The following is a 24073-nucleotide window of genomic DNA, read 5'->3' as shown; positions in this document are numbered from 1 at the left end:
TTGTACATAAAATAATAGCCATCTCTGATAGGACTTTTTTTTTTTTTTTTAAATATATTTTATTGATTTTGTACAGAGAGGAAGTGAGAGAGATAGAGAGTTAGAAACATTGATGAGAGAGAGTCATCGATCAGCTGCCTCTTGCACACCCCCTACTGGGGATATGCCCGCAACCAAGGTACATGCATGCCCTTGACCGGAATCGAACCCGGGACCTTTCAGTCCCCAAGTCGAAGCTCTATCCATTGAGCCAAACCGGTCTCGGCCTCTGATAGGACTTTGAGTGAGCCTAAGTACTCCTTCCTCAAACTTCTCCACTGAAATAATCCAAAACACCACAAAACAGCCATGGATCCTATATTATGATAAGGTGGCCTTAAGTAAACCAGGTAAAGAACACACTTTTTGTGAGTAATATTTTCTCGTAAAACTTGCTATGAATTGTTATAACTCATAATATATCTTTTTTTATTAAAAATTATTTTAATGTTTTCCCTCTAAAAATCTTTGAGTAAAACCGAACTCCAAGAAGATGCACCAATTGCACCCAAAGCTTTGACATAAAGCAGTGGCCACTAACACCCAATAAAGGAGCATGGCCCACAGTCCGATGCCCTGGAATGCACTGCCATCGACAGGGATTAAAACAAGTTCTTCTAGTCCATTCGGAGCAGAAGGGCATGAAGAACTTACGTTTTCATGCTTCATATGCTTGAGCAGCCGCAGCTCTCTGTAGGTCCTTTTGGCGTGAATGATGGACTGGAACGGTCTGGAGAGCTTCTTCACGGCCACACGCAACCCAGTTTTTGTGTCAAAAGCAGAACTAAGGAAAAAAAACACACACAAAAAAAACATCATTAAATGCGCTCTAAATACTTAAAAATTTAGCTTTTACAAGGCTATTTCATTTTCAAATTAAATGGGTCTATAACAAAATACCAGAAAAGTATAAAGATAAAAACTAAAATAACCTGTAATTCCATTACCCAAATAAAACTTGTCATTATTTTAGGTGTTTCCTATTAGCCTTTTTATTGTACGCATCTAAATCAGGGGTCAGCAAACTTTTCTGTGAAAGGCTGGACAGTAATTATTTAGACTCTGTGAGGCCCAGAGTGTCTGTCAGAGATATTCCACTTTGTGTTTGTAGCTGAAAAGCAGCCAGATAATAAATGTGAAAAATGGACGTGGCTATGTCCCAGTAGCTCAAGAAAGGAGGCACCTGTCCAGAGAAGCCAACAGACTGATACACAAAGAGCAGGATTCCAGCTGGCCTCTGCCTGGTCTCGCCGTCCCTCTGCCACAATAAGCTGGCTGTTCCGAGTAGACGCCTTGGAAACCACCATGTTTTCGGGACAAGTTGGTATAAAACTTTTTGAGCACCTTTAAAGTATCTGACACTTTTTAGAAGCTGAGATACAGCAGGGAACAAGCCAACAAACCCCCACCCTCAGAGGAAGCAGGGAGAGGGGAACAGCAAAGTAATAAAATAACTTCAAATAGTGATGAATGCCCAGCCAGTGTTTCAGTGGTTGGGTGTCAACCCCTGAACCAAGAGGTCACCAGTTTGATTCCCCGCCTGGCATATGCCCAGGTTGTGGGCTCGATCCCAAGTAGAGGGCATGCAGGAGACAGCTGATCAAGGTTTCTATCTCTCTATCCCTCTCTATAAAAAGTCCAAGAAACATATTTAAAAATACAGTGATGAATGCTATGACTCAATAAAACAGGATAATGGTAAACAGGGTGAAGAGAACCAATGCAGTCATGCTACTTTAGCCAGGATGTCTGGGAAAGCTGAGACAGCTGAATGTAAGTAGCAACCATGTAAAGAAATAGGAAAAAAGAGCTTTAAGCATTAAAAAAAAAAAAAAAAAAAAAAAATACTTATTGAATCTTCACTGAATACCAGAAACCACTGACAGCATGACATTTTTAAAATTAACTCTTTTAGTTCCCAACATCCCTCTGTAGTAAGTACTACTATCACTTTTACAAAGGAGGAAGCTGGAGCCCAGAGAGGTTCAATAACCTTCACAAAGATGGAAAGCGGCAGAAAAAGTCTGGAACCAGAGCTCACGCTATCAGCCACGCTGCTGTGCTGCCTCTCAGAAGAGCAGGTACAAACCAAGGGGAAGCTGAGGTGGCCGAGAGAAGACGGCGGCGAGCACAGGAGCCGGTGGAGCTGAAGAGAATGAGGTCAGAGGTGGACTAGACGGCAGAGGCTGACCGCATAGAACATCTGCAGCAACACTCTTACTATGCATGCTCAGTATTTTTAGAGACTTGGCTAACTCCATCATGCCTCATCCTCCTGTTTCTGTCAGTCTCGAATGGGCGCTCAAGATTTCAGATAATTTATTTTCACCAAACGCTCTTTCCCATAAGACTCTGGGCCTACTCCAGAAGCTCCCTACCTTCACTCTCAAATGCTCACACTCTGTCTTTGCTCTTCAGCTCCCTCTCTGTGATAAACTCATGGACATCTTCAACCCCTTTTCTGAACCTCCCCTCCATCTCTGCTTTAACTAACACTAAGCTGTACCGTGAAGATGCTACTTCCCTCACAGCCTGACATCTAGAGGGCACCCTCTCCCTAGCACCCCAGGTTCCTCAAGGCTAGCAGGGTGGGTAGATGTCCGCCTTGCCAAGCATTACCACTTCCAGCCCTAACTCTCCCTTTGTTTTATAAAAGTCCCTGCTCACAACCCTCTCTGCTGCTGTCATCCACTGACCTGGGATTTTCCATCATTCATTGAAAAGTTAGTTTCTATCTCAAAGTCTCGCTCCACTCCCAACTTCTGTCATCATTCTTGGCAACCTCAACATCCAGGTGGAGGGCACTTCCAACATCCTGGTCTCAGTTTCCTGACCTCTCCAGGAAACTCCACCTCAGTGCCACACTCTGGACCTCTGTCACCACCAAGAGCTGCCCTGCCTACCAAATTCTGAATGCCAGCACTGCTTTTCCATCACAAACCTGTGCCTTTTAGTTTCAGTTTACTTGTACCCTAACTATGCTAATTCATTAACCTCTTCATCATTGCTTATTTCTATCCTGCGCCCTCTCATGTCTGTCTGTCTGACTGTCTCTCTCTCCCCCCCAACTCCCCCACCCCTGCCTCTCTCTTTCTCCTATTGTAGATAGTCTACCCCTGGAGATCTCAACTATTTAATTTTCATGTCTGACTGTGGTCGAAAAACTGTGGTTGAAGAAAAAAAGAAAAAAGAAATCACAATCATACAGATCGGTTTCACTCTTAATTTCTTACCTTAACCTCAAATAAGCCTCTCAATACTACCTTGTTTTTCTTAAAGTTGATTTTCCTACTCAAAGTCAGCCTTTGACAACGTCACTTCCTTTCTCAGGAGAAGCCCTCATTGAGGAAATAAAAACCATCAAAGGGGAACTCCATCTGCCTATCATTAAATCTACAAAGCTATGGACCCATCTTTTCTGCATCCTCTCTTGCCAGAGTGAAGGGCGCATGCTCTTTCTTATAAAAAGCCCATCTTCCCTCATCCTTTCAAGGACTAACTCCTTTGTTCTCTTTCTCTCTTACATAATCAGTTTCTCCCTAATGGATCATTCTCATCAGCATAAACATGCTCTAGTTATTTGCCACCCTCAACAAACAAAAGAAAAATCTCTCTTGACAGCTCCCCATCACAGTTAAAACCTTCCCAGTGGTTCTCAAAGTGTGGTTCCTAGACCAGCAGATTCAGTACCACATAGGAACTTAGAAGAAATTTAAATGTTCAGCTACCACCCCAGATCTACTGAATCAGAAAGTCTGAAGTGGGTCCAATAATATGTACTTTTATCAAGCCCTCCACATAATTTTCTAAAATATTTTTATTGATTTTTATAGAGAGAGAGGAAAAGGGGGGGGGGGGGGGAGAAACATCAATGTGAGTGCGGCACATTGATCTGCTGTCTCCTGAAGGGGATTGAGTCTACACCCCGCCATGTGCCCAGGAATGGAACCAGAAATCTTTCAGTGCATGGCACGATGCCCAACTGAGACACCAGCCAGGGCCCTCTGTGTAATTTTAACATACACTAATCCATGGACCAGCAGCACTGGAATTATCTGGATGCTCTTAGAGTGCAGAATCTCAGGCCCTGGAAAAGAATCTACATTTTGACAAAATTTCCAGGTAATTCACCTGCATCTTAAGGTTGGAGAAGCACATATTTACATGACATTTCCTCAGCCCCCATCTTTCCTCAAGCTACCCACTGCTCTTCTCGGTGCCCTTAATGGCCTCATTACCGAGTCCAATGGCCACTTTTCTAGACCAGCAACGGACAGAGTGACCACCTTCCCGCTCTCAGCACGGCCCACCCTGGAATCCACATCAGTGCATTCGGCTGGTTTTTATGTCCTCTGCTGCAGCACCTTTTCTGCCTCCCTAGTCAGGCTCTGCAGGCTGGAGTTCTCCGGGCCCAGCACTGGGCCCTCTTCTCTCTCACATTCTCATTCCCGATGATCTCATCTCTACCATGACTTTAAAAACATCTATATACTGAAAACTCCAAAATCCACATCACTCACTGAAATCTCCTCTGCGCTTGATTGCCTACCTGGCATCCTATATAATAAAGAGGTAATATGCTAATTGACCCTCACACCCTCACAAGATGGCAGCGCCCAGTCCCCTCAGCCCCGCCGGCAGTGACCATTACCTTTTTAAAAAAATCCTTACCCAAGGACATGATTATTTCTTTTAGATCACCTGTTCTCGGGGAGCAGGCCTAAGCCAGCAGATGGGCATCTCCCAAGAGTCCCAGACTGTGAGAGGGTGCAGGCTGGGCTGAGGGACCCCCCATGTGCATGAATTTTCATGCACTGGGCCTCTAAACACATAAGCATTTAAATTTAGCAAGTTCAAAACACCCAGAACTATTGTATTTCTCCCTGTCTTCTTTATCTCAGCAAATGAAGTTTTCATCCAGTTGCTCGAGCCAGACATTTGAATGCCATCCTTGATTCTTCCTTTCCTTGTTTCCTGCAAATTTATCAGAAAGTCTCATGGTTTCCATCTCCAAAACACATCTCTAATTCAACTTCTCTCTCTTTTTCTGTTAATCCCCACTGGAGGATATTTTTTCCACTGATTTTTAGAGAGAACGGAAGGGAGGGAGGAAGCAGGGAGCAGAAAAGGAGGGAGTGAAGAGACAGACAGAGAGAAAAGCATTGGTGTGAAAGGGACACATCGACTGGCTGCCTCCTGTACGTGCCCTGAATGGAACTGAAATCTAACCCGTGAGCCTTTGGTGCTCAGGCCAACACTAACCACTGAGCACACTGTCCAGGGCTAATTCAACTTCTCCTCTTTTTACTGCTTCCACACCAGCCCAAGCCATCCTCACCACCAGACTGCTCCTTATACTGGTCTCCCACCTCCTCTATTTTGCTACTTTCTAATATACCCTCCACAAGCATCTAATACAACCTTTAAAAAATATACCTTAGTGACACCACTCCCCTGCTTCAAATGCTTCAAAGAACTTCCTTGGCATAAAATATAAAAAAAAGCAAATTTCCCATCAGCCTACAAGGCTCAGGTGATCTGACCACCAGAGGCCACCCCACCCTGCTCCTGCCTGGTCCCTCCTTCCCTCAGACACACTGGCTCCCGTCAGTGCCCTCAGCGCCTCAGGCAGGAGGTTCCTGGTCCCTGAACTGCTCTTCTCCTTGGTTCCATCTCTACCCTTCCGCCCCCCCCACAGCGGAATCCCTGCCCCTGAAGCATGGGCTTAAATAGCCACCCCTTCAGAGACGGCTTAAAGGCCCCTAGGAGCCAGTCCCTGTCACAGCACACTCATTGCTTCCTGCCTTACCCCACAGAAAGGGAGGGGCCTGGTTCTCTCCTCTTCTACTCCCCTTGTTCCTACAAACCCATCCAAGGTGATCTCCTTCTTGGAGGTGCCAAGTAATTTTACTCTCGCTCTCCATCCCTCACTGGCTCTGGTGAGACTGAAAGCAACGGTCATTGCTCCTGTCTGGCCCATTCCCTTCGGCTGTTCCTCCTCTGTCCCACTGTAAGCCCGCCGGGCTTCTTGGAGCAAGGACGCCCCAGCTTTCCAGCTAGCCTGCCTGGGACCTAGTGGAGAGGTAAAGTCAGGGGGGGAGGGGAGGAAGAAGCCCACCGGAGCAGCACAGCCAAGCACTGGGAGGCCCTCTCTCTGCCAGCTTCACAGCAATACACGTTTCAATCTCTATCTGACCCCTGTATCTGTCATTACAAGGCAGGCTAGGATTAATCAGTACCTACAGACCCCAATAATAAAGTTTATTACCATATGTTTATTTACAACCCAGCAGAGTGGTTAAATGAGAGCTTCAGCTTCAGTACTGGACTATCGGAGTAGCTGTATAATCTTGAGGAAGTTAATTAAATTCTCGCAGCCTCACTATAAAATGAGGACAACGTTTATATCCAATCTGTAGGGTGTTTGTCAGGACTAAACGTGATAGAGCCCAGTATTAGACATTACTAACGTCCACCTGCCCCACTCATCGTAAACATCTCCAGGGCAAAAAGCGTCATCTGTTTTACTCACTATTGTACTATGTAAAACTCCGCAGAATGCCTGGCACATGTTACAATCTCAATAAATGCTTAGCAAAATACAAAAGAGTATTTTACAACAGTCACCTGAAATATTAAAGAAAAACTTTTTTTTTTTTTTTTTTTTTTTTAATATATTTTATTGATTTTGTACAGAGAGGAAGGGGGAGAGATAGCGAGTTAGAAACATCGACGAGAGAGAGTCATCGATCAGCTGCCTCTTGCACACCCCCTACTGGAGATGTGCCCGCAACCAACGTACATGCCCCTGACCGGAATCGAACCCGGGACCCTTCAGTCCCCAAGCCGACGCTCTATCCATTGAGCCAAACCGGTTTCGGCTAAAGAAAAACTTTTAACTGCTCATTTGGTTCTCAATTTTGATCAATTTTAATAGCATCTAATAAGAAACTGATATTAATGTTAAAAACTTACATTTATTGCCCTGCCCAGTGTGGTTCAGTGGTTAAAGCATTGGCCTGAACACTGAAGGATCTCGGGTTCGATTCCCAGTTAAGGGCATGTACTGGGTTGCAGGTTCGATCCCTGGCCCTTATTAAGGCACGTGTAGGAAGCAGCCAATTGATGTGTCTCTCTCATACTGATGTTTTTCTCTCTCTCCCCCTCTCCCTACCATCTTTCCATTCTGAAAAAGAATGGAAAAAATATCCTGAAATGAAGATAAAAAAAAAATTTTAACTACATTTATTGACAGTCACTGTTTTCGGATCTTTACATGAATGGATGTCTTTAATTATCACAACTTTATGAGAAGGCACTATTATTATTCCCATTTCATACATGAGAGAACTGATGAGGCACACAGAGGTTCAGTAATGTACTCAGGGAATAGACGGAAATTGGGAGAGCTGCAATTCAAATCCAAGAGGTGTGTTTTTTGTTAATCCTCTCCTGCGGATATTTTTTCCATTGCTTTTCAGAGAGAGGAAGGAAGGGAGGGAGGGAGGGGAAAGGGGGGAACATCGATGTGAGAGAGACACATTGATTGGTTGCCTCAGGAATGCAATCCAACTGGGGCCAGGATCGAACCCGGGGCCAGGATCGAACCCGGGGCCAGGATCGAACCCGAGACCCATTGGTACATATGCAGACACTCTAACCACTGTGCAAACTAGCAGGGTGAGCTTTACCTTTTAATAGGAGCATTCAAGTTAGAAGCATAAGTCATCTGTGTTGTTCTGTTACCCCAAAACAAAGGAGACACTCAAACTTTAATAAAACTGCTATTAACAATTATTTTCCCTTCAATGATACATGGCTATCCTCCTAATATAAAGGGGTGGGCAAAAGTTGACTTATAATTGGCCAGCACCGGTTTGGCCCAGTGGATAGAGCATCGGTCTGCGGACTGAAAGGTCCCGGGTTCGATTCCGGTCAAGGGCATGTACCTTGGTTGCAGGCACATCCCCAGTAGGGGGTGTGCAAGAGGCAGCTGATCGATGATTCTCTCATCGATGTTTCTAACTCTCTATCCCTCTCTCTTCCTCTCTGTGAAAAATCAATAAAATATTATATAAAAAAAAAAAGTTGACTTACAATTGTAAAACAAGTAAATGATACAAGAATAAACTGTTTCATGTACTCACAACTATAAACTTACTTTTGCCCCTGCCTGCATAATTTACACTATTTCTTCCATAATTGCATCATTTCCTCAGAACAGATGAATACTTTTTTTCAAAGGACACACATTCCCAATGTTTTAAAAAATATAATTTTTATTGATTTCAGAGAGAGAAATATCAATGATGAGAGAGAATCACTGATCAGCTGCCTCCTGCACACCCCCTACTGCGGATCGAGCCCATAACCTGGGCCTGTGCCCTGACTGGAGTCAAAGCCAGGACCCTGCAGTCTGCAGGCCGACGCTCTAGCCACTGAGCCAAACCAGCTAGGGCCACTCCCACTTTTTAAAACACATTTTACTCACAAAAGAGAATAAGTAGAAATTGTTTAGAAAAACTGCTCTCTGTTTAATAGTTAGTAATCATTATAGCAAAAGCTGCTGAAGCAAGGAATATACAATCCATTCCAACCCCTATCTCTTTAAGCAATTAATTGCTCTGACCCAGCCTCCTGTTTCGACCACTAATCAAAGCGGTATTTGGAGACAGAAGAAATCGTGTATCTCATTCTAAATTGAACACTGTAATTAACAAAGGCAGAAATACCTACTTATATTAACAACTCACCCATGGTCATGTAGGTAGTACGCAGTGGGATTCAAAGCCAAATCTGTCTATGCCAATGCTCTCTTTTTCCAGGATGCCAAGCTGCCAGAATAAGGACAACCCTAGGACCAACTTTTGACTTTGCCTTTATTATACGACTCACTTACTAATATTAGCAGTTGAGAAGAATCCTCTTAAATCATATTTTAAAAACTACAAATAAAACTTTGTTTTCATTGACAACATCATAAAATGGAATTATCTTTATGATGATCACATTCTCCAAACTAAAATTCAAAACACATTGCTTAATAAGTTTTCCCCTGAATATAAATTCAAATGAGGTCTCCCAAAGTTATAGTTGATTCACATTTTATAAAATCACTGATGAGGTTAAACAAAATAAAGAAATATAAAATTCATTAAAAGCAGTTATTACAACATTAGGATGTCACTGTCACTCATTTACTGCTGATCATAAATGCAGTGCCTAGGACACAATAATAGTCATTAAGAAAATTGAATGTTTTGTTATACATTCAGACTTGCCTCCCCCGCAACTGCCCAGAAAATAAAAAAGGCTTACTAGGTTCTTCATAAATACTAATATAATTTTGTTTAATTTCTAAATTTATTTATATATCCCACCCTGCTTTAATCCACAATGAATTTAAAGCAGCCTGGAAATATATACCCATAACTGTGATTAAGAGAAAATAAGATAAGTAAGAAATTCACTATGGGTGAGGTTAGCATAAATGTTTATCAGGAGGACCTTTTTAAATATGGTTAGAGGTGGGCCTCAAATGTGGTTCGGAGTCCACTAAAGCTACGACACAAAAACAACCAGTGAAGACATGTGTCACAGGAGCCATAAAATAAAAACAAACCAGGTACTCAGGAGAACTGGAGAGGCATAATTATTCCTGCAATAAAACTGGAGAAAAGTCCCTCCTCCTGTGCATGTTTATGAAGAAGACACTTATAACGTGGCATAGATGTCCTATCAACATCTTTACACAAATATAATCGTGTGTTTCAGGTGGTTCTTTCCAAAATTCAGCTCATTGTGACAAAGGAGAAAGGAGAGTGAGTACAAAACAGCAGGGTATGCTGCTCCGACAGACTTAATCCGAGAGGAAATCTTCAGTGCGTTTAGAAAAAGAGACTACTAAACTCCATATTCCTTAGACAATCTTCCAAAGACGCTGATTCCCATCAACAAAGCCTCTGATAGGTACAGAGACGCTGTGTTTGTTCCATGATGGCCCCTGGCTTGCAGATGTGCTGCAGGATAAAGGCAGAGCAATATGCTCTGTCAGCTGAGCTGGAAGGTAGAAGCTGAGCTGGAAGGTAGAGGAAGGGAACAGCCTCTTAAAAAGGTGACGTGCTGCCGGACCCGGACCAGTGCCGCGTCCACAAAGCATGAGGACAAATGAGGGCGCCAGGACTGTCCTCAGGAAACAATTTGGATTTTCCCTGACTGAATGAAAAATAATCACCTGGCAAGTCTCTGAATAATGTGTGGGGATCTTAAGTAACTTTACCATTTCTTTCAATGGTCACAGATGACTTTTCTAATCCCCATGTGATGTTAATAAGGAAAAATGAGCCCTCAATAATGGTTAACAAGATAAACACAATTTTATTTTGGGAAATCAATGGAAATATTTACTCTTCCACAGATCATACAATTTGAGGCTTTTTTCCAATTGAATTCCAGTTATGAATTGCCTTCAAAATGTGCCTCCTAAATAACTAAGTAATTCGACTACTAACTTGGTACCTTCTCTTTACCTAGTAATACTTAATATAAATTACAATAAATACCACACCGGAAATATTTCTCATACAAATATCCCACTACTACAGAAACCTACTTTCTCTCTTCTAAATTCAGACACAGATGCAAGTATCATGTATGTTTGATGCTTATGCTCTGCCCCTTCCTAGAAATAACATGAAAATAAAGGCAACTTTATGCAAAAACTAGAGCTCAAGTTTTGATTTAGGAAGCTCAAAAAGTATTTTTCAGCCCAGCCAGCGTGGCTCTGTGACTGAGCACTCCCCTATGACCCGGAGGTCACAGTTCGATTCCTGGTCAGGACAGAGCCCAGGTTGCAGGCTAGACCCCAGTTGGGGGTGTGCAGGAGGCAGTGAATCAATGATTCTCTCTCATTATTGATGTTTCTCTCTCTCTCCCCCTTCCTCTCTGAAATCAATAAAAATATATTTTTAAAAATATATATTCTTCAGAGTAGAAAGGGATTTAAAATTGACTTTATAAAACATTGTGAGCTTTCTTTTAATATCACCACTAGTTCTCAAATACCTTGTTTTAATGTTTACATACCACTTTGAGTTTTTTCAAAAATAAAAAAATTATTTACTATTTGCACTATACATGGTATTTTAAAATGGAATTTAGTCTCTAACAATAGCACTCTCTTACTGATTGGAAGAACATAAAATGGTATTAATACAAGTAAGTGCAATGCAACCAATTTCCAGCTTTTCAGTTTCTAAAATTTCTTAAAAAGGCTTAAAATATTGGTCCTCTCCCTAGAAAGGATTATTAATTGATCAAGAACTCTTAGGCAAATTTAGTTTTTTCATGAAAATCGTATTCAAATAGAAAAATACATTTGTGATGGGATTTATTAGGGACATTAGCCATGGGGCAGGGACTCAGAGAATGGCAAAACATACTAGATACTTGCCATTCCTGATCTGGTCCAGTTCCTGCTGCAAAAGCTTCTAAACTACTAGAGCAAAATGTTTTTCACAACTGCTTCAATTTTTACTGAGATAATGAAAACATCCAAACAATGTAGAAACTCACTCAGACATGCAATCTAAAAATCCCAAACCATTTGCGGTTAAAATGCAATTCATCTTTATTTGCTATAGGATTCATTTGAAAATACAATGATTTTGTATTTCTTCATTGAAACTTTAAAAGCTATAGTGTGTGTGGGGGGTAAGTCAGCATATTTGACTGCAAATGTGAAGTGATATATCTACATCAAGAACAATAGCCAACCCATATTGATTGCAAAAATATTGCAACATGGGGATTCTTATTTAATCCATGTATTCCTTTCTTTCTTTCTTTTTTTGGTTAATCCTCACCCCAGGAAATTTTTTCCATTGATTTTTAGAGAAAGAGGGACAGAGGGAGGGAAGGAATGAAAAAGGGACGGAGGGAGAGAAGGGAACATAGATGTGAGAGACACATCAATTGGTTGCCTCCTGCACATACCCTGACCGGGGCCGAGGTTCTAACCTGCAACCCAGGTAGATGCCCTTGATCAGAAATTGAGCCCAAGATTCTTCTGTGCACAGGCTGTCACTCTAACTACTGAATCACACCAGCCAGGACTATTTTTTCTTTTAAAAGGATTTTCCAAATCCCTGTGAGAACGTTGTCACCATTGGTAGATCTTACATTTAGGTGTTTAAAAATTTAAATAACAAATGTTTTTGAAGTTATCATAACTCCTTTAAGCAAATCTGAAATATGAAATAGACTAACAATATATTACATTGTAAGTATTTAGCAATGATATGACCACCAATCAACTTTGCCTTGCTGCTACAAATAGAAGGCTTTTACAGTAATAGTATTTATAAGCTTATGTCCAGAAAAGCACCCTACAAATATTATGAACATGACTGCAGAAGTATTCAACAGGTATTAATGTGTCTTCAAAACTTCTGTGTTTTGCTCAGACTGTGATTCTCCATCTTAAATGACATGTACATATTTTTTTTACAGCAACACTTACTTAGTGCATTATTATCTCATGCAGAATAATAAATTACCACCAAATTTCATGTCTGATCTGACAGTTTTTGTCAGACAGGAATTTGGGAGCAGCTTAGCTGGGTGTTTCTGGTTCAGTTTCTCATGAGGATGCCCAGAGCTACAGTCATTTGAAGGCCTGAGTGAGGCTGATCCTCCACGTCTAAGATGGCTCACTCCCATGGCCTCGCAGGCCTGTCCTCACGCTGTGGCCTCTCCATAGGGCTGCTTCAGCGTCTTCTCAACATAGCAGCTGGCTTCCCCCCAGTATGGTTCTCAACACGGAGCAACTGTACCCCACCCCAGGGGACATCTAACCATGTCAGACATTTTTAGCTTCACAACTGGTGTGTGTGTGTGAGGGGGGGGGGGGGGGGGGCAGGGAGGCACTAGTTGCTACTGACAACTAGTGGGTAGAGGCCAGGGATATCGCTAAACATCCTTCACAACAAAGAGTTATCTGGCCTAAATGTCAATAGTGCTGAGGTTGAGAAACTGCCTTAGAGCATCTGATCTCAGAGAAAGCACAAGATAGGGGCCACAATGTCTTTTATGACCTACCCTCAGAAGTCACATTCCATCGTTTCTGCCGCATTCTGTACATTAGAGAGGTGGGTTCCTACACACAGTCAGTACTCAAGGGGAGCAGAATTAAGCTCCACCTCTTGAAGGGAGGAGTATCAAGTAATTTATAGTCATATTTTTAAATCATTACACTTAGCAACTTGATTTTCTAAAAATTAAATATGTTGGAGTGACATTGGTTAATAAAATTATGTTTCGGGTGTACAATTCTACAATACATTATCTGTATATTGTATTGTGTGTTCATCTCCCCAAAGCAACTTGATTTTTTTAAATTGAAATACTGGAATTTCCAAAATAATTCATTTACGTTTGGGAATGCTAGATAAAATCTTTTTAGTGCTCTAGAAAAATCACTGAAATTTCATTTAACAAAGCTACTTTTGCTCCCTAGTGAAAGGTCTCTGCAGTATTTTGAGGACTTGATCTAAAAAAATTCTATTAAGCACAAACACATACAGTCTGATGCAGAGAAAAGTAAACTAGGAGTGAAAAGATTTGTGTTCTAGTTTCAGTTCTGGCATTTCCCAGCAAGTGATCTTGGCCAAAGCTTCTATGAGCCTGTTTCCAAATCAATAAAAGGGTGGTGTTGCCTTGACCAAAGTCATTCAGTGATCAGAGCATTAGCCTTGGATCAAAGGGTCTCAGATTCAATTCCCAGTCAAGGGCACATACCTGGGTTGCAGGATTGATCTCTGGCCCTGGTCAGAGCACCTGCGGGAGGCAATCAATTGATATGTTTCTCTTCACATCAACGTTTCTCTTTCTCTCCCTTTCCCTTCCACTCTCTCTAAAGATCATGGGTGAATATCCTCACGTGACGATTAACCAAAACTAGAACAAAATAATAAAGTAAAATTGATATCCTATATAATAAAAGCTTAATATGCAAATGGATCAAATGGCAGAACAACCAGTCACTATGATGTGCACTGACCATCAGGGGTCAGATGCTCAACACAGGAGCTGCCCCCAGCCCGCAGACCCCAGGCCGGCCAAGGCAGGTGTCAGCAGGGGGCCTCCCGATCACGGGCCAGTTACCCCGAAGAGGGAGGCAACCAGCAGGGAGGGAGGCGGGGTTAGCAGGGGGGCAGTGCCAGGCCGGCCAAGGTGGGTGCCAGCAAGCCCCCGTCCCCGTCATCCCACCGATCGCCCCACAGATTGGTCCTGATCGCCGACCATGTCTAGGAACCCTACCTGTGCACGAATTTTGTGCACCGGGCCTCTAAGTACATATATAAAAGGCTATTATGCAAATTCTCTTAGTACATATATAAAAGGCTATTATGCAAACTCTCTAAGTACATATATAAAAGGCTATTATGCATATATAAAAGGCTATTATGGAGTTCGACTGTGAGTTTGATCACTCGCTATGATGTGTGCTGACCACCAGGGGGTGGCATGGAACATGGGCACTGAGGGAGCAAGGGGAGGAGGAGGTGGGGAACCATGCGGTGGTGGCACGCGGTGGTGAGGAAAGGAGGAGGTAGGGAGGCAGGGAGGCAGGAACTTGATCTGCCCTGATCACCGGCCAGGCCTTTGGGACCCCACCAACGCACAAAAATAAAATACAAAATAAAATGGTAGTATCACCAGCTCTGCTTGTCTCAGAATGCTGTTTTGAGGCTCAAGATAATTAGGTGAAAGTACTTTATAAATTATACTAGAGGCCCAGTGCATGGAATTTGTGAATGGGTAGGGTCCCTAGGCCTGGCCGGCAATCAGGGCCGATGGGGGCCTTCCAGTTGCCAGCTGGGGCCTTCCTTCCCCAGCTGCTGGCCAGGGCTTTCCTTCGCTCCACGCCGACCACTGGTGGTCAGCACACATCACAGTGAGAGATCGAACTCCCGGTCTCTCGGTCGAACACCCGAGGAGACACTTTCCATATTAACATTTTCTATATAGAGATAAGGCAGGTAATTTTAAATGTCCCAAGTTGAAATGAAGCTGTATGGGGCTTATTACATAATCAATTTTCAATATCTAATTTTAGATCTCTTATTCTCAAATTTGAGGTAAAATAAGGCAGATTATTAAAATGTAATTGAGGGCTCAAATCCTCGATCATTTGTTGTCACACTACAGATAACTAAAATATTGCTTTTATAAGTTATCGATAGTATGCATACTTATTCAGTGACTACTAGATGAGATCTAAGAACTACTAAAAACAGCAATATAATGTAACCAATACTTCATGACATTGAACTGCCAAAAACTATTCCTTTATATATTTGTTTCCCAACTTAGACTGTGAGAGAGAGCAGAAGCTCCTGTTTATCCTCAGAACCTAGCCCAGTGCCTGAAACTACTGCAAGATTAATACATACCTACGCAGATGGTTCCTGACCTAGAGGAACTGAGAAATCTAGCTGCGGAGTCAGAATGAACAGACACACACAAACAAGTTACTGAAGACTTTTACAAAGCAACGCATTTGCTTTCTCCAATCCATTCTGTACCTCCAGTCAGACCAATTTAATAACACTTTTCCTTGTACTTTACAACTCAATTCTAGCCGCTCTCTATTGCCTAGAAAAATGTATTGTAGTTGTCTTAGCCCTACTCCAGACCTAATTCTTCATTTCTGAGGGTAGAACCCAGCACCTGCATGTTAAAAAGTCCCACAAGGGATTCTGAAGCACAAACCAGCACACCCTCCTGAGATATTCCTCCATCAGGCCAGTCCATCTCATATCTAATTCCTTTAGTTATGGTTTCTTCCTGTTAATCTAAAAACGTTCCCTTTCCTCCTCTCCAAATACTGCCCATCCTTCAAAATAATCTTCATATCCTTCTCCTTCCACGGAACCATTCTCACTACTACAGCCCACAATGTCCCCATACCTCTATACACATCAATACCTATGTACAGTTCACTAACATTTTATATCTACTTCTTTTACACACTTAATACTGTATGATGGATGACCAACAGATTTCCTTCCTTACCATAAGTATAAAACACCAACATAAATACACACACACACTTCAAACTTTCAAAATTATGTTGCTTTAAATACCTAGACTAATAGAAATCTTCAGGTAATCAGCTCACTCCCTGATTGTAATTTTCATGACTACTGTCATTCATCTAATGATAAGCTTCCTTCAAATATCAGCTCCACGTATCTAAGGCGATTTTACAACATGAATCTATTCCTAGGGTAGTCAGTGCTATGTCTCTGAGAGCTCTGTCCGTGATAATGTGTAGGGAAGAAATCAGGGAAAGCATGAAACTCTACATTTCAATAGACTTGAAATCCAAAGGAGGATAAATTCTTAAGATTAAGTTTGTAAGTACACTCTTGGACACAGTATAGGAACAAGGCCACTGTGGAGACTGTTAGGTCCAGGCGGCAGGGGGGAAGCCCAGAGCCGATGCAAGCATCTGCAAGGTAGATGGGGACAAAGATAGCTGGCGCCTTCCTAGACCCCTGGCCCGGGCAGGAATCCCACACCTCTCATGCCCTCCACCCTCCCCTCCCTAAACAGCTGTGTAAAAGAAGTACCTATGCCGCTTTTTTGGCGGGAACTTCCCTAGCCCACCCTCGGACCAGCGAGAATCTCCTCCCCCCCCCCCCAACCTCTTTAATTGCCTGGACTCTGTCTTGCTCCTGTGCCTCAAACCTTACAGAGACTGTAACAAGTAATGAGTTCAAAAGAAATGTGCACAGAAAGTATATAGCTTTGATCCTTTTTGCAGGGGGAAGACTCAAGTTATCCAATCTCATTTTTATTCACGGCCAATCGATCTAAATATACAGGATTATATAAGTAGTCCTCAACCAAGGATAATTTTGCCCCTAGGGACATGGGTCAATGTCTAGATATTTGGTTTGTACCAACTGAGGGTTACTACTGGCATCTAGTGAGTGGGTAGGGTAGAGGGACGCTGCTAAATATCCTATAATGCAAAAGAAGGTCCCACAACAAAAAAATTTATCCCACTCAAAATATCAATAGATTGTATAATCCTAGGGAATACTATGTCAATTAGAAAATGGAAACACAGCTTGATAGATACTCATAGTATTTACTGCTCTCTTCATTTGCTATTTTCCCCCTTTAGCTGCTTTTAGCATCTATATCATTTAATGTATTGAGATGGTTCATTTCAAAGCATATCATCAAAGCATAAAGGCACTTAGAATACCAAACTAGGAATTGGAAAATGAAGCAAGCTAAACTTATGTCAGATGAGGAAATTATTAGAAATATATCAATTTGAGATACCAACATCAATATTTCACTTACATTTAATACCAAGAGAGTGTTAGGGAGTCATCTTTTATTATACCAAATTAGGAAGATAACTTAAGATTTTCCCCAGCATTTGGAAGTCTGGAGAAGAAAACATAAATAAATAGAATTCAAAAGACTGAGTACAAGAAGGTTCAAGTTAGCTAAAGCCTTAAATGAAGGATTTGACAGAAGGGGACATAAAGAAATAGCTATTAGGGATGGTAAGAATAAGGCAATTATTTCTGGGAACAAAGTTATATCTACTACAGGGCTGAGGAAACATATGAGTTGAATATACATTTGCATAAACCAGACACCTCAGGCCAGAGTCACAGGACAGACTAAGGGCCTGATTAGAGGCAGGTTAATTTGTAGGTCTGACACTGTCACACAGAGATGCTGCTCAAGTGCCGGGATAGGGCTGGGCTAAGGATTTAGAGGACCTTTACCCTCACCGTCCCTTCCTCCCCCTAAATCATAGCCTCCCTGAGCCCTGGGCAGATCAAAAGGAGAAGTTCTGACCTCTGTGGGCACAACTGATGTCACCACTTTCTAGATGTGAGTCATCAGATGGAAAGGCTTCTCTGACACAGATCTTCAACCCACAGCCCCACATGGAGTTACCCTAGATGTAAAGTGACCAGTGTGTCACTGGATTCGAGAGACACAGAAAGATCTAAAAGATTTCAAGGAAGCATTAGAAATATAAAAGTAGATTTGAGATGGCAATTTAAATTTTAAAAATTGGAGGGGAGCTGAAGCCGGTTTGGTTCAGTGGTAGAGCGTCGGTCTGCGGACTGAAAGGTTCTGGGTTCGATTCCGGTCAAGAGCATGTACCTTGGTTGCGGGCACATCCCCGGTAGGGGGTGTGCAAGAGGCAGCTGGTCGATGTTACTCTCTCATCGACGTTTCTAGCTCTCTATCTCTCTCCCTTCCTCTCAGTAAAAAATCAATAAAATACATATATATTTTAAAAATGGAGGGGAGAAGGGGGATTTCCAAAGCAACCTGAGGAAACGACATAGACATGCCCCGTGTGGGATGATACTTTCAAAAGCAGATCCTTGCTGCTTTTTTATTGTTGTTTTTTAATCTTTATATGCACTGGCACTACTGAATTAATGGGTTTAAGAAAACAAACGGGACAGCCGGTGTGCTTGTGGGGTTTTTGTTTTTGTTTTGCATGGTCCTGTGTGTGTTATGTGATGCCTACACTCTGGATCATAAACTTGGAAAAGCAGCCACAGCGTGCTTGTGAGTAGACTGGCGGTAAGCACACATCCTCACACACCTTCCTCATGCCACAGGCACAGTGACTACCACGGAGGCCTAAGGGTGAAGGTGCAGAGGAAAACAAGGAAATCTGTTAACAACATTCCAAGTACCAGGAGCTGGCATGCTCAGGGTCTAAAGTTACTCTGCCAGCAGATCTAAACAGAATAAACATTTCTCCTGGAACCTTTTGTTATGTTGCCATGGGAATCAGTGTTTAGGAACACATTTTCTGCCACTATATGTCAGAGCCGCGAAGGGGGCACAGCTTTCCCGAAAGAGGAGAGACTTGTATGGGTAAAGGTGGGGGGACGAGCATTCCCATGGGCTCTTATAGGGTCATATAAGTGTAGAATCTTTTAATCTAAAAAATATAATCAACTTGTGAGAGAGGTTGTGGGAACTCAACCTCATAGCCAAAATATTAGTAACTGGTAACAACAATCCCACCTCGACTACAATTACTGTAATGGGGATAAGGCGGATGAATGTAAAGGGGATACAGGACCAAATACAACAGAAATTAAATGCTGAAGGAAGGCAAAAATGACTTTTAAGTATGACCTGGCAGCAAAAACAAAACATACACACCTAGAAACCCAGAGAAAGTTGAACAACCTGCCAAAAGGCTAATCTTCCTTTGTTACAGAAGCCTGAAGATAATCTCTGTTCCCTTTCTTTTGTTTTCAGGGAAGCACGTTATTTGAAGAGCTTGAGTGCCCCACATTTCCAGGGCCCCCCAACAGTACTGGCTCTGGTGTCCCGAGTCTTTTGGAACGACAGTTGCGAGCATCAGTCCGGGCTGTGCACCAATTCATCTGAGTCTCCCCATCAACCTAAACCACAATTAATACCTCCAATGGATAAAACGCAGAAATGGAAAAAGCAGGGACCCACCAGAGCAGAGTGATGTTTAAAAACAGAAGGTGAAATCGTGTCTCTTCTCTGGTCATGATTTCCATGGCTTCCCCTCTCGGAGTAAAAGGCCAGTTCTTATAAAAGGCAAAACGGACTCTTCATGATCCCTGCCCATCTGCAGCCTCTCTACTTCCTTCTCCTACTGTTTGGCCCCTGGTTCATTCAGCTCTAGCCATGCTGGCCTAGCTATTCCTAGAGAGCAAGGGGCCTTTGTCTCAGGGCCTTTGCACCTGCTGATCCTTCACCCTGAAATGTTCTCTCCCCACTCATGTCCAACAGGTGTTCTATATCATTTTGTCTACTCTGCTTCAAAGAGCCAACCCAGTATTCCCTCCTTTCCATGCTTCATTTTCCTCATAGTACTTATCACCTGGCATATTCTAATTTTTACTTGTTTATCATCTTCTACTTCCACCCCCTTAGAATATAGTTTCTTGTGGGCAGAAATTTTTGCCTGTTTTGCTCATATTCCATTTCCAGCACCTGAAGAATGACAAAGTATTTGTTCAAAGTATAATATTCAGAGTCCTATCCTCAAAGAGATTGGCATGAACCCATCTTCCTCTCTCTTTGCCTCCACATCCTATGCCCTGTAACACTCCAAAGTTCAGATAATGGCACTAAGATCTATCCATCTGTCCTAAGCCAGAACTAGGGGGTCATCCTGGAGTCCCTTCTCTTCTGTGCCTCTTTCTCCCCGCATTCAGCCGGGGAGCCAAGCATGTCTGAAGCCAGGACCTATTTCTCAAATGCAGAACTTACAGACCACCATCTCCTTCTTCCCTAAAACTGTAAAAAGAAACGAAATGCTGAAAAGCCAGTCAACTTTATAAATCCTTAACACATATATACTTAATTTATGGAAGCACTATGCAAAGACAAACTACTTCTAATACTGAAAGCTTTATTAACACACACACACACACACACACACACACACACGCATTTCAAGTTTAAAGAAATCTTGGGATCCCTAGATTCTAAGTCAGGGAACCAACTTTACGATGAGATTTTTTTTTTTTTAAAGCACTACAGTAATTATACCTCTTGGACAGGAGCAATTCAATACCAAATTTCACAGTAAAGAGGAAAAAATCCAATGTTTTTTTAAAGGTCTAGAGAGGCAATTATTTCTATTTATGTCCTATACTTATAACACAAACATACACAGAAGTCCCAACTTTACAAAATGCACATTGAGGAATTTCAAATCGACAAGATTCATAAGTTCAGGAATTAACTATATGCACTGCCTAATAATTCTCTGGGGAGAAAATTTAATCTGGACAGTAAGTTCATTTTTGTTTTATCAATTCTGAGGAAGGGATGCGACTTCAATAAGTTAAGTCATTACCCCTCAGACTAGCTGGGCAATGGCATTGGTGGGATTGGCTTTATATAGTCACAGCTCTATGACAAGGGCCCCAGCAGCCCCTTTCTTCAAAAAGGAGGGATAGGAAGAGGCAAACAACACAGTTAGCATGGAATGAAAAGCAGAGTACTCCTCAGTGTCAGGAAATTAAACTGGCAGAACTGAAAAGCTAGAGGTCCAGAATACCCTTATTTTAAAATGGGAACCACTGGAAAACTACCAGTGAAAAAGTGGGATTTGATAAGTAAAATGGCTTCATAATCAACTTAACTGAACTTCTTCTTAAAAGTCTTTATAGATAGCCAGGCCAGCGTGGCTCAGTCGGTTGAGCGTCATCCCTTGCACCAAGAGGTCACCGGTTCGATTCCTGGGCATATGCCAGGATTGCCCGCTCCATCATGCAAGAGGCAGCCAATCAATGACTCCCTCACATTAATGTTTCTATCTCTCTCTCACTCTTCCTTCCTCTCTCTATAAAATCAATAAAGACATTAAAAAATAAAAATAAAATATAAAAGTCTTTATCAATACTTGCCATTGTGTTTAAATATTTATTGGTTAGCACTAATTATATGCAGCCAATCACATTACTTTTGATTACTAACAAAAACAAATGGGAAAAAAAGATCAACATGGGCTTATTTGTCACCACTAGAAAAGGGCAAGTCTATCTTGTTGAGTATATATATGAAGAAAGTCATCTTTATATACTCAACGATAACATATTTTTATTTGTGTCCTAGTTCATTCAAAGTAAATAAATAAAAATGAAAGATTTTAAATAATGAATGGGCATTTATACTGAAAAAATTAGCTTAATTTATTTATTATATTTGTTAATATACAACTGTTCCACAAAACATTCAGGGAACTGGACTTGATTTAAAAAATGCTGCTCTAACCAGTTTTGCTCAGTGGATAGAGCTTCGGCCTCATGGACTCAGAGTCCCAGGTTCGATTCTGGCCAAGGGCACATCCCCAGTAGGGAATGTTCAGGAGGCAGCTGATCGATGTTTCTCTCTCATTGATATTTCTAACTCTCTATCCCTTCCTCTCTGTAAAAAAAAATCTATAAAATATATTAAAAAAAAAAAAGAAATGTTGCCAAACTTTTACTAAGTCTTGTTATATCCTCTATATACTGATGATAAATATAAATCTCCTGCCACAATGCCTGGGTCATAGTAAGCAATGCATAAAATGTGGTTTCTACTCACATTTGACTATAGGCTCTAGGAGGGACTGTATTATCTTGCTCTGTCTCATTCAGCACTGTATCCCAAGAAACCCAGCCCACTATCAGGTCCATAGTTTGTATTTAATAAATACGTTGACTAAGTAATTGAATATGTTTTAAGAGTAATTCTCAATTCTCACCTATTTTATGGTTACCAGTGCCCCACCTTCTCTAATCAACAGCAAGAGTCTGAAAACCATACCCCAGAAAAAGGCATTTAAGTTCCTGTTTGTGTTTCCTTAAACTAACCACAAAGATTCCCTCCCCCGTTTCTGTCCCAAACCCACAAAATCAATGCTTTGCAACAACTATACTTAAACCATTTTGCTTCATTTCCCCTCACAGACAATGTACAAAGTTCCTTAAACTGCAAGGCTTAGTTTAGTTCCCTTTATCCCTTAAAAAGGAAAGGCATATTTGTAAAACTTTATCAATTCTCAGATTTCTAGTCTGATTCCTTGCTCTTTGATTTGTGGTTGGTTATCACACTAGCTCTATTTGCATTTTTATTATATACTGTGCACAAATTAAAATAATAAAAATAGCCTTGACATAAAAAGTTTAAGTTACACATCAAAGCATATCGCAGTTCATTATAATCAAATTAGGAAGCTGACACATATTTCAGTGAGGTTGCATTCCTTAAAGTACTTGCAGAGATTCTTTTTGGGAACAGACCTCAGATCCAGTTCTACAAGTCACACAAGAAATTCTGTGTCATTGCTTTTTAGTTGAGACTCCTATTAGACATAAAGCAGTATCACTAACCTGACTGCTTAATCCTCTTCACCAGACTTTAGTACAAATTCTCTAAATTATTTGGATACAATTTCATTTTGTTATTTCCCCAAATCTACACTCAAAGGATGAAGATGATGAAAAATAACGCAGGCTCAAAAATGAATTCTAAGAGAGGTTCATAGAGTATTTTCTGCCAAACCTGAAAAGTTGCTAGTTGGAAGAACTCCAAATAACTACTCTGAATGATACACTTACTTCTAAATCTAAATTCTGATATTTTAATCCAAAATCAGTTACATTTGTCTACAGTCAATTGTTACATAGATCAGCTGTGCTTTCCTCCACTAATGTGCTAAAGGTTACACCTTAAACAGCCTTCACAGAACTACTACTTAAAGAACAAAACCAACAAGCTCTGCCTTCCTGGGAAGACACTAAAGAAACTTAACAGGGGCCATCTCTGAGCAAAGGAACAGCCCGGCTGGGGAACAGAAAGAAAAGACTTTTCACTGAGTATTTTTTATACCTTTGGAACATTATACAATGTGAATGCATTACGAATTTTTCAAAACCTGTTTAACAAAATTATTTCCAAGTGTCAGATATTTCTGGCTCCCCAGCCAGAAAACAATGCTAGCACTAAAGAGTTGTGAAATTCATTTTAACGTCACTCCACTGTGGATCTGAACCTCCAGTCCCAGTGCAGAGCCATTCACACACACGGCAGGGAAGCCTGCAAGCAGTGCAAGCCACTAAACTCATCACAGTTGGACTATTGAACTGAATCACTGCACTAAAGTACACATCATCGGAAACAAAAACTGGGAACTACAAAAATTAATGTGTCAATTCAAGAGTAAAAAACAAAGTAAACTAATGAGCTCTTAAAGGAGCAATGATCCAAATACATCTTTGAAAAGTAGCAAGTCAACAATACATATACTGTACATACAGTAAAATACTGCAAAGTCCCTTAAAATGTAGCCTGCTGTACTGCGAAAACGTGGAAAAGATGTCAGGTATGGTGCCATTAGCAACGTAATTCACAGCCTGAACTATAATAGCTATTGCAATACGATCTGTTGTTGGACACAATTGCACAATCTCAATTACCCAGAAGATTC

At 41.5% G+C, this 24073-nt stretch overlaps 1 protein-coding gene across 2 annotated transcripts in view; it reads right to left on the bottom strand.

Moving 5' to 3' along the window:
- The window catches only part of MAPK14 (mitogen-activated protein kinase 14), a 65736-nt gene that overhangs the window by 39812 nt on the left and 1851 nt on the right, over positions 1-24073 (bottom strand). For both annotated transcript variants that reach the window (XM_084890048.1, XM_084890047.1), the window contains exon 2: positions 694-823. In XM_084890048.1, the coding sequence (XP_084746174.1) occupies positions 694-823 (130 nt within the window). The remainder of the gene's footprint in view (positions 1-693; positions 824-24073) is intronic.

This window comes from Pipistrellus hanaki (genome assembly GCF_964339955.1).
Source record: "Pipistrellus hanaki genome assembly, chromosome: 7".
Taxonomy (NCBI): Eukaryota; Metazoa; Chordata; class Mammalia; order Chiroptera; family Vespertilionidae; genus Pipistrellus; species Pipistrellus hanaki.
The sequence above is the reverse complement of the archived record's forward strand: the minus strand, read 5'-3'. Positions and strand labels throughout refer to the sequence as shown.